The 12,896-nt window shown below is 43.6% G+C and overlaps 1 protein-coding gene across 1 annotated transcript in view; it reads left to right on the top strand.

The window, feature by feature from the left end:
- LOC311232712 (snaclec agkisacutacin subunit B-like) overlaps nucleotides 1–5,225 on the top strand; it is a 34,304-nt gene extending 29,079 nt beyond the window's left edge. Inside the window, exon 7 of the mRNA XM_084338287.1 lies at nucleotides 4,439–5,225. Within this exon, the coding sequence (XP_084194413.1) occupies nucleotides 4,439–4,500 (62 nt within the window). The 3' untranslated portion in view covers nucleotides 4,501–5,225. The remainder of the gene's footprint in view (nucleotides 1–4,438) is intronic.
- The last annotated feature ends 7,671 nt before the right edge of the window (nucleotides 5,226–12,896 follow it).

Below are 12,896 nucleotides of genomic sequence, written 5' to 3'. Positions count from 1 at the left end.
GCAGCTAGTGGCTGCTGTTCGGTTAAGAGACTTGGCGAGGGGGCCTTGTAATGTCCATCCTAGGCGGGTCTCGACTGCTGCAGGACAACCTCTGGGTCCTGTATGGACCCGGTCTATCGGGACTATGAGGTCTGCATGGTCGGAGCCTATCAGCAGGGTCGGGGTGGCACCGTCTATGAGCGGGATAGGGAGTTGACGCAGGTGCACATATTTATCCATCAGCTTGGCGATGGGGTAGGTGTACTGCGATAGTCCTATTTCTTGGCTGGTGAAAGCATTAGTAATCGTATACCGTCTCTCGGGCTGCCCGCTTGCTGCGATAGTGAAGGAGACATTCTCGCCCTTTATCGTCTTTAGATCTCTTCTTATTGTCCGAATCGTCATCTGGTTCTCGCTCCCCCGCAGCCCCAGCTGGGCCGCAGCGGACGCGAGGAGAAGGGTCTTCTCTGACCCGTCATCAAGGACGGCGTAAGTGTCCATGACCTTATCTTGGTAACTCAGTGTTACGCGGACCACCTTTAAGAGCACCTGGGCGCCGCTGCTGCTAGCGGGGTCAATGTACATAACACTTGCCTTTGTGCTGCTGGATGGTGCAGGCTTTCTTCTGTTACTGTCGTGTAGGACATCTAGGTGGGCTCCGTCACACCGACTACACCTCTTCTTGAGGCGGCACTCGGCTGCCATGTGACTGCGCGCACATCGGTAACAGCGCCTGTTGGACTTTATCCATTGACTCACTTCTTCAGCTGTCATCTTCTTGAACAGGTCACATTGTGACAACCAGTGTTCCTTCTCGCAGTACGGGCACACCATCTTCCACTTCTCTTTCATCGAGGGGGTACTGTGGTTCTTGCTGCTCGGTACTGATTCTGATTGGTGCATGACAGTCACCGATCTTCGGCCATCGTTTGCTCTCCTAGGTCCCTCTCTGGAGCTTGGTGTGCTCCGCACGAACGTATCCAGCCGTAGGCTGCTGACTTCTCTCGCCAGGAAGTCGGCTAGGTCTAGGAGGGATGGCTCGGGACCGTTAGGATCACGGTGGTCTCTTTGCCGCCTGAAGCGCTCCTGTCGGGCGGGCGGCAGCTTCTCTAAAATCCTCTCGTCGTTCGAGTTTGCGTATAGTTCGTGCATACCCTTTTCTCGTTGCTCCCCCAGCATCCCTACCAGGGATTGTACTTTGATAGACAGGTCGTCTAGTGAGCGATTGTCTGTTGCTGGGGGTAGGCGGTCAATATGCCTTATCTCTTGTATTACGTAATCCCATATACGTCCATATCTTTGGTCTAGTGCTGCTAGAGCCGCTGTGTATGGGGTAGTAGAGGTGGCATAGGCCAGCGCTATGTTGTGCGCTCTGGGCACTTTCAGGTGCTTCAATAGGATAGCATACTTGTGGCGTTCATCAGCTACATCCACCATCATTGTCTCTAAGCACATCCGTAGCTCCGTGTACTGTGCTCGGTTCTCATGGGTGAAGTCTGGAAACGTCGGTGTGCCAATGTATGACGCCGTGGATGGCTGGCACATCGGTGAGCGTTGGAAGAGAGGCCTCCTGGGCGAGTCTCCTCTTACGCCTCTCGGTGGGCTGGTACCGGCAGGGTACCATGGCCCGCTGGTCCAGGTGCTATTCCTCGGGACTGGTCGTGCGTCATGCTCACCCGTGAATAGAGTCGGGGGTCTGTAGCGCAGAGCCGCGGGGGTATAGCCTGGGCTGTACTGGACCTCCTGGTCCTGTGGAGTAATGTGCTGCTGTCGGGCTTGACTCTCCTCTTCTCCCTCTTCTTCCTCTGCCAGGTCTTCTAGATCCTGTAGTCGTCTATTTAGCCTCTCCGCGGTGTCCGCCGTTCCTTCCTTGTAGCTGGGTCTCACTGGGACCAGTCGGGGAAGGGGTTCGGAGGGGGGTATAGACTCTCTCTGGTGGTCGGGCTCAGGGTCGCTTAATCGGTTAGGGGAGGGTGCCCTTGACCCGTGTCTTGACGAGGCCCTGGAACCCCTTGTGGAGGGAGGGGGTGTTGCCCTGGTGATCAGCTGCTCCATTAGCTGCGCTTGTAGTCTGTCGCGCTCGGCTTGTAGTCTGTCGCGCTCGGCTTCGCGCTTGGTGAGATCTGCTTCTCTTTGGGCACCGGCAGCGGCACGCTGGGTGTCGGCCCGGTCTCTTGCCATATTCTCTTCCGTCTGAAGGCGTCTCAGCTCCAGACGTATGCGCTCTTCTTCGCTCCGTTGCTGCGCTTGGAGGCGTTCTCTTTCAATGGTAGAATGTTCGCGCTCGCTAAGCGTCTGTGCTTGGAGTCGATCACGCTCCGTAGAGGCTGCTAGGCTGGCGAGGAACGCCTGTGCCAGCATCCTCTCCGCCTCGCTGGGGGAAGACGCTGGTTGAGGTGATCCGCTCCTGGCAGTACCCGTTGGGGATGTGTTCCCCTGCGGGGAGTCCTGGAGCTCTATCTCCTCGGCGCTCTCCTCATCTTGTTCCGTGTAGAGTTCCATCTCTGGAGGGTTGTCTTCCTCCCGGAGCTCTTGGGGGACTACTTCTTCGGTCTTGGCGGGGGGTAAAGTCGTGTCAGTTCCCTCCTGGTCCCCACCGTGAGCTTGGTCAGTTACATTAGAACCCACTAGGGCCTCTGTGGTCGGGGTATCCTGGTTGATAGGGTCGGACATAATTTTACTTTCTACTTTTACCGCGTTTACCGTTTGTAGAAGGCTAGATAGTATACTGGCAGCGTAATCCTCTAAGTACTGAGGTGGCTGTCGTCTACGCTGCAGGCGTTCTACTTTAGGCGGACCGTTTTGTGGAGTGTTCATCATAGGCCATTTCAATATTAATACCACTATATTAATATTACACTAGTTACCATCCGGCTCGAAGGACCAATTGTAACTGAGGGGTACAATTCCCTGACTGTATTGATAAGTATGGTATCATTAAACCACTACCGCTTTATGTACTTTAACTACTGGCCATACAGTACAATGTACAGTACACGATATCTAAATATGATGAACACTTTCCCACAATGAAAACGGTTCCACACAAAGGTAATAATCAAATATTTAATATAGCAAAAGGTACATATGATATTTACTATTACATTTATGATTTGAATGCACTTGTAAGGCAAATGAGTACTCGTAGGCAAATCAACACTGAATGTCCAATCTCTGGTTACGCAGGAAGCAAGTATACAACCTGGCTCTTAGGGAATTAGATCTATGGTACTCTTAATGATATAGCGGGATATATTTGAGGGGGTCCTCCCGGTTGTAGGCCGGTAGGGGGGGTAGGAGAGCCGTCGGTAGTAGACCGTCTGGTCAACGATATCTAGGGAGACTTCAAGTACAGAAGACAGTGCAGTAGACTCTTGATCCGCAGATGAATACACCTTGGTTCTCTTGTAGGCTGTAGCTCCACAGTGAAGAAGAAGCTAGGCGACCAAAGTCTCTCTGAGCGCCGACTCAACTTGACTCCTCTCGGGGGTAAATCCAACACTCACAGGCGTCGGCGATTATCCGCTCCACAATCACAGTACCAAAGCAAATATATTCCAGCCGCATAGGGCTCAGCAGTCGTCGGGTAGGTAATCCAGTGTACATGTCCCTCGGTCCTCGTCTAGATCTCCTCGGATGAAGGCGCCATGTGGTCGGCCCAGCCTGGTTAAGACTCTAGATAACACGAGGAAGCGTTGGAGATGCTGGTCACTTTAGAACTCTAACCGCACGATGCACCATACACGATAGACTATTATTACTTAATAGAAATACGTCGCACTCGACGGTACAGTGCCAAACTCTGACAATTCAGCTATTAATTCGCACGAGGTCTCGATGCTATTCTAAGGCCAAACAGGCCATACTACACCGCACGCGGTATCGTGGGTGAGGCTTCACGTTCTGTTACTTAGTTGGGTAGAAGGGTAAAGGACTAAGGGTCTTCTACATTTACTTGCGCCATATTTATATGCACGGTGAACAAATAGTGCCACTCTCATTTCGGTAGCCGTATCCCTGAGCGGAGCCGGGGCTAGTACGGACATGTCTCGTCGGTACCTTTGAACTTGACGTCAGGGGCTGGTCCCCTGGCGCCTGGTCCTTTTGTCCAATAAGAGAATGAACTATTATGGGCTATAGTAGGCTAAAGGGATATTCCGTGTATATGTACAAGGAATATACAAGGGATATCAAACGATATACAAATACTATTCAATATATATCAATAAATAAATATATATTCGGTTTAATCTGATCCTTCGTAACAGGCCTCATTTATGGATAATTATGTATGTGTGAAAGGTGGGATATTTAATCAGCACATTTTAAGTGTATTTCTAAAAAGTAGCTGTGTATTTTGCTTCATAAAAAAATGAGGCTCATGAATGAGGTTGATCATGTTTGTGACTTGCTTTATATATTCTATCTAATTAAATCCTTATTCTGACGTGTCTCTCAGCGGGCTGGGCGAACAGAGCCTGTACTGAGACCAGACCCTTCCTCTGTATGAAGAAGACCTGAGGACTTTTGACACCTGCTAGCCTGGATGACCTTTGACCCCTGATCTGGAACCAGGACCAACAGCAGAACATGCAGCACTGTTTCATAACCACAGGGTCATGTATGTTACGATGAATTGAAAATGGGGGACCCTGATGTAAACAAGACGAAAGTCTTTCTCTGGTCTGCATCCCCTTAACAATTGTGTGTATTGAGCCGTACTGTATTGTACCCATTCTGCAATCTGTTAATAAAGTTTTCAATAAATCAATCAATCAATCAATCAATCAATGTCTAAGATGCTGCCACCATTTCTCTTAATGACTGAATGTGATTTACAAAATACTTTTTTTCTTTTTTATCCTTGAATTTTGCAAATAAATTGATCTTGGCCTTGTTTTTTATGATGTAGAACTAAAGGTGTGTGCATGTGTGTGTTTGTATGTGTCTGTATTTTTTATTTGCTAAAATCTCCAATGTTTGTGTGTATATATGTACGTGTAATATATGTATGTGTGGCATGGCATGTATGTATGTAGCCTATATATATAATCACAATTAGTTATATATGATGTGATTAAAAATAAGAGAAACATTCAAAGTGAATCAATAACCTTTGCAACAAGAAATGATAAGGACCTGTCAAACATTTTTATTAATATATTGGCAAGATTAAAATGTTGTTTCAATTCTTATTTTACAACTCACTGCATCTGTACATCTTATAATAAACAGTTAAAGATTAAGCATTCGCTCTCTCTCTCTCTCTCTCCCCTCTCTCTCTCTCTCTCTCTCTCTCTCTCTCTCTCTCTCTCTCTCTCTCTCTCTGTCTGTCTCTTTCTCACTTCTCTCTCTCTCCCCCTCTCTTTCTATATCAGTTTCTTTATCTCTGTATCTGTCTCTCTGTCTGTCTAAAATGCAAGAACTAAATGCAAAATGCAAAGATTAGATAGAAGAGGTCGTGCAAATCTTTAGGACTAAATAGATCAAATATGGTGTCATGTTTAAAAGGTTTAAGCATCATTTTAGTATGTTTAAAGAATGTAGAAGTATGCCTGCAAGTCCATCACTACATGTAATGCTTTTATTGCAAAGATCAAACAGAAGCCTGCTTACTGGCATTTTAACACTGCTCTCTTGCTAGATGCACATTTTAGAAGGACGTTTGTTTTGGTTGCACGGCATGGTGTAGTGGTTAACAGTGGTTAACAGTGGTTCTTAGTGGTAGTGGTTCTTGCCTCACAGCAAGAAGGTCCTGGTTTTGAATCCCGCTTGGGGACCAGGTTTCCATGATGCCAGGTACTCAGGTGGGGTATCTCCCGGGCCTTTCTGTGTGGAGTTTGCATGTTCTCCCCCTCTGTGCTCACAAGGGTTTCCCCTCTCGATAAGATAAACCCAATGGAAAAACGTGCAGAACAGATCGCTAACGCTGTCGTGTCCCTGACGAAGACGGACAGGAGCATTTGGATCGGTCCCCGAGTGCGGCCCCCACGCACTTAATCTTTAATCTTTTCTTTTGGGACATTTTCAATGATTTCACATCATTGAAAAAGTGGCGGGGTTGTGGGAAGGTGCAAATTAAGAGATAGGACTAGTGGAGCTGTAGAGTTTGAGGTTCGAGGTGTGACAAAATGGCAACCAATCTAATCAAAAAAGTCAACCAACGAACAAGATTCCTGTACAGGCAGCGGTTCTCAAACTTTTTTTATACCACAACCCCATTTTATTTAGGATTTTTTTTGGCGTGTATCGCGTAATTTCAACGTGGAAATAAGGAATATCAAAATAAAAGCACACGTTGTTTAGAAAATGAAATTACAGCCCTATGTTATCAATTAAATGAATGAATATTATCAACAAAAGCAATGGAATTGTTTCTGTATGTAACAGGTTAATATGTCCCTCTTGTGAATTTCGCCAAAACACCCTTTTTTCATTGTTTTGTTTATTATTATTTTATTATCAAAAGTCTTTTGTTTTGAAACATCGTCACTTCCTGCCTAAGTGACGTATTTCCCCTCGCGTCTCTCATTTCTGAGCGTGCTCCCCTCTCGCGCCAGTTTCTCTAATCTCTCTTGTTGTTAAGAGGTAAGGACTGCTCTGTGGTTCTAGACATATCTTTGGGTTAAAAGCAGGCATGCGTTGTTCATGGGACGGGGTAGCACGGTGTGTAACCTCACTCGCTATTTGCATATCAATAGCTCCGGTCGTCAGGTGTGTTAAATACGTTCTCAGACACATTCACACCTAACTTGTTGTGAAGACGTGTTACATTCCATTCGTAGAGGCAATTAGGCACTGTCTTTAGTCTGTGCCCAAGCGAGGGGACATTAAATGCGCATTCGCGGGAGCGCGCGCACGCGCCGGGAGCGCGCGTGCACGTGGTGCGTGTCACCCCAGATGATTTCAATAACGCACCACTGGTTAAAAGAGCATTATTGTGGTGTAAATGTATGGATAAGTTGCTGGGCAATGAACCAGATTATATACATTAACTACCTATGGTGAAGAGTAACTTTTGTGCACTTTCTGTGGAGTTATTTAGAAGTGACGATCTTTTCTGTGTAACACATTGAGTAGACTTCAACCCTGACGCTGTTGCATGTCTTCCCATTAGAATCTAAGAACCAAGGCGCCATCTTGTGGCCAAAAAGGATAAGACAAGACATTAATTCCTGTGTTATTTGGGTTAACAGGTAAAGATTGAATCTTATCAGTGGTTTTGTTTATTATTTTAATGTATCTGGTTAACAGGTAATGGGTCCATCTTACTAATGGTTTTGTTTATTATTTTAATGTATTTGTTTAATAGGTAATGAGTCAATCTTATTATTGGCATATTGTATTATTTTGTATCTGTTTTAACAGATGGACGAGTGACCCATATTGTATTATTTTGTATCTGTTTTAACAGATGGATGAGTGACCCATGTTGTATTATTCATTCCATGTGCTATTACAATGTGAATTAAAATGGAGTTTCTCTCTTGTTGTTAAGAGAATCTAAGAACCAAGGCGCCATCTTGTGGCCAAAAAGGATAAGACAAGACATTAATTCCTGTGTTATTTGGGTTAACAGGGTGAATAAACAACCTGAGATCCAGTCCTGCTTGATTATTGACAGTACACCAGAACACAACGCAAGCTAAACCATCGGTTACATGTATACATATTTATAAAAATATGTTGCCAGAACATGAAAAGAAAATGCGCTCATGTGCGCTTTGGCAGACTTCCGCTTCTACTTCCCCACCCACCCACCCAACCCCCTCCAATGTACAGTTTCTTCCCCTTCGGATGTATATTTTTTATACTTTTTCTTACACAGTACTGTATATTTGTATGTCTTGTATGTCATAAATGTCTTGATGAATTGAAAATGGAGGACCCTGATGTAAACAAGATGTAAACTGATGTAAACAAGTAAACAGTGCGGCTCAATACACCCAATTGTTAAGGGGATGCAGACCAGAGAAAGACTTTCGTCTTGTTTACATCAGGGTCCCCCATTTTCAATTCATAATGTTGAGAGATGTTTAAAAGTATTAAAAGTGACCCGAGTTCCTACTGCCTGGAGATCATTTAAACCAAGCTCTTCTCTTGGGTCAGTCATAAACCTTGTTACGTTCGGTCACCTCTACCTCACAAGGAAACCAATGACAATGTGGTCAAGTCAAGTGTTGCTTTATTGATCCCCTTGTGGAAAATTCAAACAATAAGCAACAGTCGTGATTATTTTAGATATCTAGAACTTTACCTGTCGCTTGGGAACCGCCCGGCTAGCTCAGTCGGTAGAGCATGAGACTCTTAATCTCAGGGTCGTGGGTTCGAGCCCCACGTTGGGCGACATATCTTTTATTTTTTTCTTTACCACTTTATATTTACATTGAGTCACTTTGATCTCTTTTACATCCATTGATCTGCTATGTAGCTAAGCGGAACGTCGAGCAGTTAGTTAAATGAAATGGAGACCTGGCTGTTGATATTCCATTTGTTGTATTAGTGTGTGTATGTTTGCGACGTTAAGCATCCTTCCCTGGTGGTCTAGTGGTTAGGATTCGGCGCTCTCACCGCCGCGGCCCGGGTTCGATTCCCGGTCAGGGAACACATTTTTCCCGATTTCTCGTAACGACGAAGACTTTATTTCAGACTCAAGTTCCACATTTACACACATACAAAACAACAACAAGAATACAATAACAAAAGAAAACAAGGCCAACAGCATAGATTAAAATACATCAAGGCATCGGTTCCAATGTTTCAACAGATCAGAGGACTACTTTCTATCACTTCGTTTTACATCACTAATGGCACCTATTATCTTGTTTTTTTACTCTAATAAACGACACAGACATTTAAACATCAGGTTCCTCAGCAGAGGATGGACGGTGGGAACATTTGTAGTCACAAACAAATACAAATGGTTTGCACTAGTCCGTCTTGGGAGCCTAAATTGGCGCTGTGAGGCCAATATTACTCGGATTACTACTGAATTGAAAATGGGGGACCCTGATGTAAACAAGACGAAAGTCTTTCTCTGGTCTGCATCCCCTTAACAATTGTGTGTATTGAGCCGTACTGTATTGTACCCATTCTGCAATCTGTTAAATAAAGTTTTCATTCATTCATTCACAGATAGACAGTACTGCTACATCTATACATTTATGACATACCAGATTTGCAAATATAGTACTGTTTGTGATACAAAAACCCGCCACTAGGGGGCTACTGTGGGCAATTGTGTGTATTGAGCCGTACTGTATTGTATTGATTGATTGATTGATTGAAAACTTTATTAACAGATTGCAGAATGGGTACAATACAGTACAGCTCAATACACACAATTGTTAAGGGGATGCAGACCAGAGAAAGACTTTCGTCTTGTTTACATCAGGGTCCCCCATTTTCAATTCATTCAATGTACCCATTCTGCAATAAAGTTTTCATTCATTTAATTCAGTGTTAACGTTCGTTGTACAGTACAACGAAAATAAGTCTGACATCCAAACAGAGAGTGCAAAATGTAACAGTAAAGTGCAACAGTAATAATACAATGTGCATGTGATTATTAAACTTGATATAAAATAATTAGTACTACTGAGTGAATGAATGAATGAATGAATGAATGAATGAATGAAAACTTTATTTAACAGATTGCAGAATGGGTACAATACAGTACGGCTCAATACATACAATTGTTAAGGGGATGCAGACCTGAGAAAGACGTTTGTCTTGTTTACATCAGGGTCCCCCATTTTCAATTCATAATGACATTTATGACATACACAACATACATGACATTTATGGCATAGGGACATATAGGTATTTAGTACTGATACATTTGTGACATAACGGTATTCAAATATACAGTACTGTTACCCCTAGATCCTGACAGAGTATATACATATGATGGGGAGGGGACTGTACATGAAAACTTTATTAACAGATTGCAGAATGGGTCCAATACAGTACGGCTCAATACACACAATTGTTAAGGGGATGCAGACCAGAGAAAGACTTTCATCTTGTTTACATCAGGGTCCGCCATTTTCTTTTCAATTCATCATAACATATATGACACACACGACATACAGATAGACAGTACTGCAGTGCTACATCTATACATTTATGACATACCAGATTTGCAAATATAGTACTGTTTGTGATACAAAAACCCGCCACTAGGGGGCTACAATGATTACAATGATCTGATATCTACATTTTACATTTTTTTTTTACATTTAGTCATTTAGCTGACGCTTTTATCCAAAGCGACTTACAAGTTTTGTACGACAAGTCAGTAGGAATGTTACCATATGATGAATTGAAAATGGGGGACCCTGATGGAAACAAGACGAAAGTCTTTCTCAGGTCTGCATCCCCTTAACAATTGTATGTATTGAGCTGTACTGTACTGTACCCATTCTGCAATCTGTTAATAAACTTTTCAATCAATCAATCAATCACCACTCTATCAGCTGATATAACTGTAACAAGCTACTGTGTAATTTAATGCTAAACTGATGTATTTGCTATACAGGGCTACAGGTATAAATAGGTATTAAAAGGTGAAACAGGTATAAATATACTATGGTAGTACTAGTAAGCTGGTTAGTGGTATAACTATTAAGATAGTATAATAGGTACTAATAGGATAGATATAGATAAAAGTAGATACAGGTGAACAGATATGGAATAGAACCGATATATCCAACAGTTGTAGATATATATATATAGTATATCTAAATGTAATATATAATAATTATTGTACATGGCTATCATACATGTATATTGTTGGCTTCCGCATAAAAAAAAATTCCTTCGAGCCGGATTTGAACCAGCGACCTAAGGATATCAGCATTTGCCTCTACAGTCCTCCGCTCTACCAACTGAGCTATCGAAGGGGTGTGATGTCAACCTCGCGATACATGAGTCATCAACATATCTATCCGTGGAACGCTGTCGTTTTCATTGGTGTTACGTTACGTTACGTTACGTTACGTTACGTTACGTTACGTTACGTTACGTTACGTTACGTTACGTTACGTTACGTTACGTTACGTTACCGTGTGTCGTGACGTTGAACTCAAGGACATTATAAAACAGGACGAGTCCACACTGAAAACAAACATAATAAATAAACTAGTTGAAATGTGTTCTTGAAGCAAGTAAAATAATATACCAGTACAGTTCTTCTTCTTCTTCTTCTTCTTCTTCTTCTTCTTCTTCTTCTTCTTCTTCTTCTTCTTCTTCTTCTTCTTCTTCTTCTTCTTCTTCTTCTTCTTCTTCTTCTTCTTCTTCTTCTTCTTCTTCTTCTTCTTCTTCTTCTTCTTCTTCTTCTTCTTGTCGTGTGGCTCAATCACACAGCTGAACACATTACTGCCCTTCTCTGCCAAGTCCGATGCTGTGCAGGGCCGTTCCAGCAGGGGGCGTATCAGGGGGTGCTGCATGGTCTGCGTTTCAGGGCCACAGTCACACACAACGTCCCCATTGATTGATTGAAAACTTTATTAACAGATTGCAGAATGGGTACAATACAGTACAGCTCAATACACACAATTGTTAAGGGGATGCAAGACTGTCGTCTTGTTTACATCAGGGTCCCCCATTTTCAATTAATCAGGACATAATGACACACATGTTGTAACTTGTAACTATCCCCATTTGGTGAGAGTGGCTTTTGAACGTGACGTCCAACACCAGATCGTATTCTGTTTGAATGAATGAATGAAATTTTTATTTGATTTCTTTCATGTTTTACATGTATAGTTTTTGTTTTGCATATATATATTTGTTTTGAAATGTTTTAAATTAGTAGGCCTCTACACTCATTTGAGTGGTGGAAAAGGGGTAGGAAAGTGTATACATCTTCCTACTCCTTTTCGAACATGTAAATTGAATTACGTTTAGCTTTTGTTTAGTTATTTATTTAGTTTGAGTTATGTTTTGATTTTGTTTAGTTGTTTATTTTGTTTGTATTCATTTACATGTTCGAAATAAAGATCTCAAATAAAAAATCAAATGAAAACTTTATTTAACAGATTGCAGAATGGGTACAATACAGTACGGCTCAATACACACACTTGTTAAGGGGATGCAGACCAGAGAAAGACGTATACCTTGTTTACATCAGGGTCCCCCATTTTCAATTCAGAGTGACATTTATGACATACACAACATACATGACATTTATGGCATAGGGACATACGTGACATACAGGTATATCATTAGGACGATATTGATCACCCTTTGCGTCTTTTAGAGCAAAGATAATGAGAGTGCGTTGCGATGGCTGTAGTGGAAAATCTATGATTGCATATATATATTTTTTTTTCTTTTACCTTTATTTACCAGGGTAGGTTCTCTGAGCACAGATGCTCTTTTTCAGGAACGCCCTGCTTCACATTCACACAGTTCCATTCACACCTGGGAGCCGCCCAGTACAACCACAGTCTGACACCTGGGAGCCGCCCAGTACAACCACAGTCTGACACCTGGGAGCTGCCCAGTACAACCACAGTCTGACACCTGGGAGCCGCCCAGTACAACCACAGTCTGACACCTGGGAGCTGCCCAGTACAACCACAGTCTGACACCTGGGAGCTGCCCAGTACAACCACAGTCTGACACCTGGGAGCCGCCCAGTACAACCACAGTCTGACACCTGGGAGCCGCCCAGTACAACCACAGTCTGACACCTGGGAGCCGCCCAGTACAACCACAGTCTGACACCTGGGAGCCGCCCAGTACAACCACAGTCTGACACCTGGGAGCTGCCCAGTACAACCACAGTCTGACACCTGGGAGCTGCCCAGTACAACCACAGTCTGACACCTGGGAGCTGCCCAGTACAACCACAGTCTGACACCTGGGAGCTGCCCAGTACAACCACAGTCTGACACCTGGGAGCTGCCCAG

Source organism: Notolepis coatsorum, assembly GCF_963971535.1.
Source record: "Notolepis coatsorum genome assembly, contig: SUPER_7_unloc_1, whole genome shotgun sequence".
Classification (NCBI taxonomy): domain Eukaryota; kingdom Metazoa; phylum Chordata; class Actinopteri; order Aulopiformes; family Paralepididae; genus Notolepis; species Notolepis coatsorum.
Note: the sequence above shows the minus strand (reverse complement) of the source record. Positions and strands in the feature narration are given on the sequence as shown.